This window comes from Phaseolus vulgaris, chromosome 2 (genome assembly GCF_000499845.2).
Source record: "Phaseolus vulgaris cultivar G19833 chromosome 2, P. vulgaris v2.0, whole genome shotgun sequence".
NCBI classification, from domain to species: Eukaryota; Viridiplantae; Streptophyta; class Magnoliopsida; order Fabales; family Fabaceae; genus Phaseolus; species Phaseolus vulgaris.
Genome location: NC_023758.2, coordinates 28540170 through 28544642, shown reverse-complemented (window position 1 = coordinate 28544642; position 4473 = coordinate 28540170). Strand labels below are relative to the sequence as shown.

Genomic DNA, 4473 nt, shown 5'->3' with positions numbered 1-4473 from the left:
AGCAATATTCCTGTTGTTATTGCAAATGTGTATTCTTCATGTAATCTACAAACGAAAATGCAAATGTGGGAGGATTTAAAAGAAATCAGACAAAGGGAACCTTGTAACTCATGGAGCATATTGGGGGATTTCAATTCTATAAGAAGTGAAGGGGAATGAAGGGGGATAAGTCAAGCCAGTGGTAATAAGAGAGAAATGCAAGGTTTTAATAATTTCATTGATAGTATGGAGATGGTTGATATACCTTGTATTGGAAGGAAATATACCTGGTATAGACCTAATGGCAAGGCTAAGAGCAGGCTTGACAGGTTTTTAACCACCTTTGAATGGTTGCAACATTGGCCGGGTAGCAAACAATTTGTCTTAGATAGACAAATATCTGATCATTGTGCATTGTTGCTAAAATCAAACATGACAGATTGGGGACCAAAACCATTCAGGTTTCTTGACATTTGGCAGGAAGATAAGGAGTTTGACAACTTTGTTAAAAACAAATGGGAAAGTTATTTGGTTCAGGGAAACAAAATTTTAGTGTTAAAAGAGAAATTGAAAATGCTAAAGAGTGACATGAAAGGATGGAACAAAGATGTCTTTGCATATACAGACAAGATCAAAATTGATATTTTTAATAAAATACAAGAGTTTGATAGACGAATTGGATGAAAACAAGATAAGGGAATGCAAAGAACTTTTGAACTAGTTACAAGATATCAATATGAGGAATGAATCTTTACTACAACAAAAGTCAAGAGCACTATGGTTCAAGAAGGGGGATTCTAATTCTAAATACTATCATGCATCAATTAAATGTAGGAGGATGAAGAATGAGATCAAAGGAATACATTGCCATATCTCTGACAAATGGGTGGAAGAGCCAAATACGGTAAAGGAGTTGGTTAAAGATTTCTACAAGAAAAAGATGTCGGTTGTCGAGGATATTGGTGTTAGGTTGGATAATGTTGAATTTAAGGAGTTAATAGACTATGATAACATGTTCTTGACTGATCCTTTTGACGATAAAGAAATTAAGGATGCTATTTGGAATTGTGATAGTAGTAAAAGCCCTGGCCTAGACGAAGTAACTTTCAGTTTTATTAAAAAGCATTGGGGTTTGCTAGAAAAGGATGTGATGGGAGCAGTAAAACACTTTCACAGCGAGGGGAAGATCCCAAAGGGATGTAATGCCTCATTCATTTATTTATTTCGATCAGCAAAGAATATAATAGAATAAAAGAGGTACTTCAGGGGTACCCCAACCCATGTACAAAAACCAAGTAGCCCAATACAAAGGTAAATATAAACTCTTAAAAAACACCTTACAAGCAAAACAAACAGATCCTAGTAAAAGTTAAAACCATTTCCTATTAGCTCCTAGCGGACCCACAACCATCACCTATTTTAACCAAATCTTCAGAGAAAACAGATCTGTGACCGCATGGGCTGGTATGCACCGCGCTATAAAGCTCGAAGACCCCATCACGTGTCTTCATATGCTAACCCCAACACAACTGCATCTTTTGAGAATCAGGAAAAAAAACCAGCTAGAAGCCAAACCTACCTTTCTTTTATACCCCTTAATCTGTACAAAACAGAACTACCAGCATTCTTTGTCTATCACAGAGCAACTTCAAACCTCCCTTCCACACCTCTGAACGACTTCTAACTCCAAACTATGGCATCAGAACTTCCTGAAAGCCAACTAGCAAACCAGACATCCTTGAACCAGCGCCTGCTCGGGACCAGAAGCACCTTATTTCCTATCCTCACATCCACCTTATAGCCTGCAAGAAAATACTCCAGCAAGGATTATATCATTTCCTTTTCCTGAACCATTACATCTACAGAACATATTTCCACCCTGCAACACCCCAACTTCTCCTTAAACCTGTGCTAAAAAAATCGAAGTCCCCTTACCCCCCACATCCCTATACCAAACCTGTAAAGGCCTCCCTACTCTTATAACAAATGCCAGATTAAAACTCCAAAACTAGAAACCTGCTATTTAATTTAACAACATTGCCACCACACCTACCTGCCATCCTCGCCCCACTCCTAGCTAGCACAGTTACCTAATACATGACATGAAGATACAGAAACATCTCAACATCCTCCTCCATATCAGTAACTTTGCAAACAAATGTTTGGATTAAGAATCCAATCCGAGTAGGAATATCTAAAGGGAGCCGCCCCAAACTTCAAACATAACCAAGTGGCCAATTGAGCTGAATGGAAGATTTCTTCAGCGTCCGATATCCCTTGTTTAAACACAATTAGATTTCTCTGATCCCATATGCTCCGAACAATTGCAACCCATAGGCCCTTCCAGACTTGATTTTGCTTAGTAGTTAAATGAGTTAGGTGGAAGCTCTCAAAGTGAATTAAGAGGTCCTTGTGCTGAACAAAGACAATACCCATCCACCTTAGACACAATGCTCATTCATAACGTTGATCCTAAAGTATGAGAATCCTCAATCTCTTGAAAAGTATAGACTCATCTCACTTGTAGTACGTTTGTACAAGATTCTGACCAAAGTGCTATGTAGTAGGATTAAAAAAGTTATTGAGAAGGTGATAGATGGGTCACAATCAGTTTTTTTTTTTTTTTAATCTAGTAGAGGATTATTAGATAGTGTCCTATAGTGAATGAGGTCATGGATGATTTGAAAAGAAGGAGAAAAAGCGGGGTGATTGTAAAACTTGACTTCGAAAAGGCGTACAACTCAGTGAGTTGGGAGTTCTTACTCTTCATGATGAGAAGATTAAGGTTCTGTGAAAATTGGATACAGTGGATTAGAGCATGCCTTGAATCTGCTACTATCTCGACATTGGTAAACGGTAGCCTGACAAAAAATTCAAACTGTTTAGAGGCCTTAGACTAGGGGATCCGTTGGCACTGTTTTTGTTTCTGATTGTTGCACAAGGTTTGGCTAGACTAGTAAAACAAGCGACAAGGAAAAAACTTGTTTTCGGGATTAAAAGTCGAGGATAAAAAGGTGAATGTGAATCTACTCCAATTTGCTGATGACACCGTTTTTGTATGCGAATCAAATGTACAAAATATCAAGGCTATTTTAAGATGTTTCGAATTAAGCTCTGGCCTCAGAGTAAACTTCCACAAAAAGAAAAATTGGTGCAATTGGAGTAGACAGTTATGAGGTTAAAATGTATTCAGAAATACTCCATTACGGCCTAATGGATATACCATTCACATACTTAGGTCTACCTATTGGTGGTAATCAATCTAGGCGTTCATTATGGAAACCAGTGATATCGAAGATAAGAAAGAAACTTTCGGTATGGAAGGGGAGGAACCTCTCCTTTGCGGGTAGAGTTTTCCTTATAAAATTTGTTACCAATGTCATACCACTATTCTTTCTATCTTTTTTTAAAGCCCCGGTTGGAGTGTGCAAGGAGATCACAAAATTATAGAGAAAGTTTTTGTGGGGGTGGGGAGCGGAAGGGAGGAAAATTGTCTGGACTAGCTGGGAGAACATTTGTAAAGCGAAAGAGGAGGGAGACTTAGGTATTAGAAGCATTGATTTGTTCAATAAGGCACTCTTGGAAAAATGGTTATGGAGAATGGGCTCCTCTAAGAATGGTCTTTGGAAGGATGTTCTTGAATCAAGTACGGATTTTGGAGGACGACAAATTCATTTACACTGAATCGAAATAGGTATAAATCTAGATGGTGGAATGATTTATCCAAAGTCAGCCTATCAGACCAAGGTGACAAATGGTTCAATTCAAATATGGTTTAGCAACTTGGATCCGGGGAGAAGATCAAATTTTGGGAAGATGAATGGCTAGCCAATGGTCAACTCAAAGGAAGGTATGAAAGAATATATAATAACTCTGAGCTTAAAGACGAGACTATTTGTAGTTTCAGAAGATGGTCTACAGAAGGGTGAGAGTGGAAATTTAGTTAGAGAAGAGAATGATTTGAGTGGGAAAGCACTATGGTAGAGGATTTTATGGAAAGTATATCACATGTGTCACTACGCCCAGATAAAGAGGACTTACGGTTATGGAATGATCCTCCATCATACACATTCTCGGTAAAATCTGCTTATAATAAGTTAGTAAATCAGAGATCTGGGGGGTGTCAGTGGTGTTTGAATATCTTTGGAATTTAAAGGTTATGCCCTCAGCTCAATTTTACGTGTGGAGGGCCCTTTCGGATAGGATATCAACTAAGCAGAATTTGCATAAAAGGGGTGAGATATTGGGGGATACTCTATGTGTTTTATGTGGGAGGGAGGAGGAGTCAACTTCACACATTCTTGTTTCATGTAAGGTATCAATTAAAGTATGGAATATGTGCTTTAGCTGGATAGGGATTAGTTCAGTAAACCACAATGACTTGATTCATCATTTCGAACAATTCTCTTGTATATGTTTTAATCAAGAAGGCAACAAATTATGGAAAAGTCTGAGTTTCAGTGGTATGGTGCACTTGGAAGCATATAACAAGGT

General features: G+C 38.2%; 1 protein-coding gene across 1 annotated transcript; it reads left to right on the top strand.

Moving 5' to 3' along the window:
* The first annotated feature begins 225 nt into the window (after positions 1-225).
* Positions 226-3963, top strand: LOC137809316 (uncharacterized). The gene is made up of 3 exons (XM_068610445.1): positions 226-440; positions 814-1178; positions 3881-3963. Exons 1-3 carry the CDS (start codon positions 226-228, stop codon positions 3961-3963), a joined length of 663 nt encoding a protein of 220 aa, XP_068466546.1.
* The last annotated feature ends 510 nt before the right edge of the window (positions 3964-4473 follow it).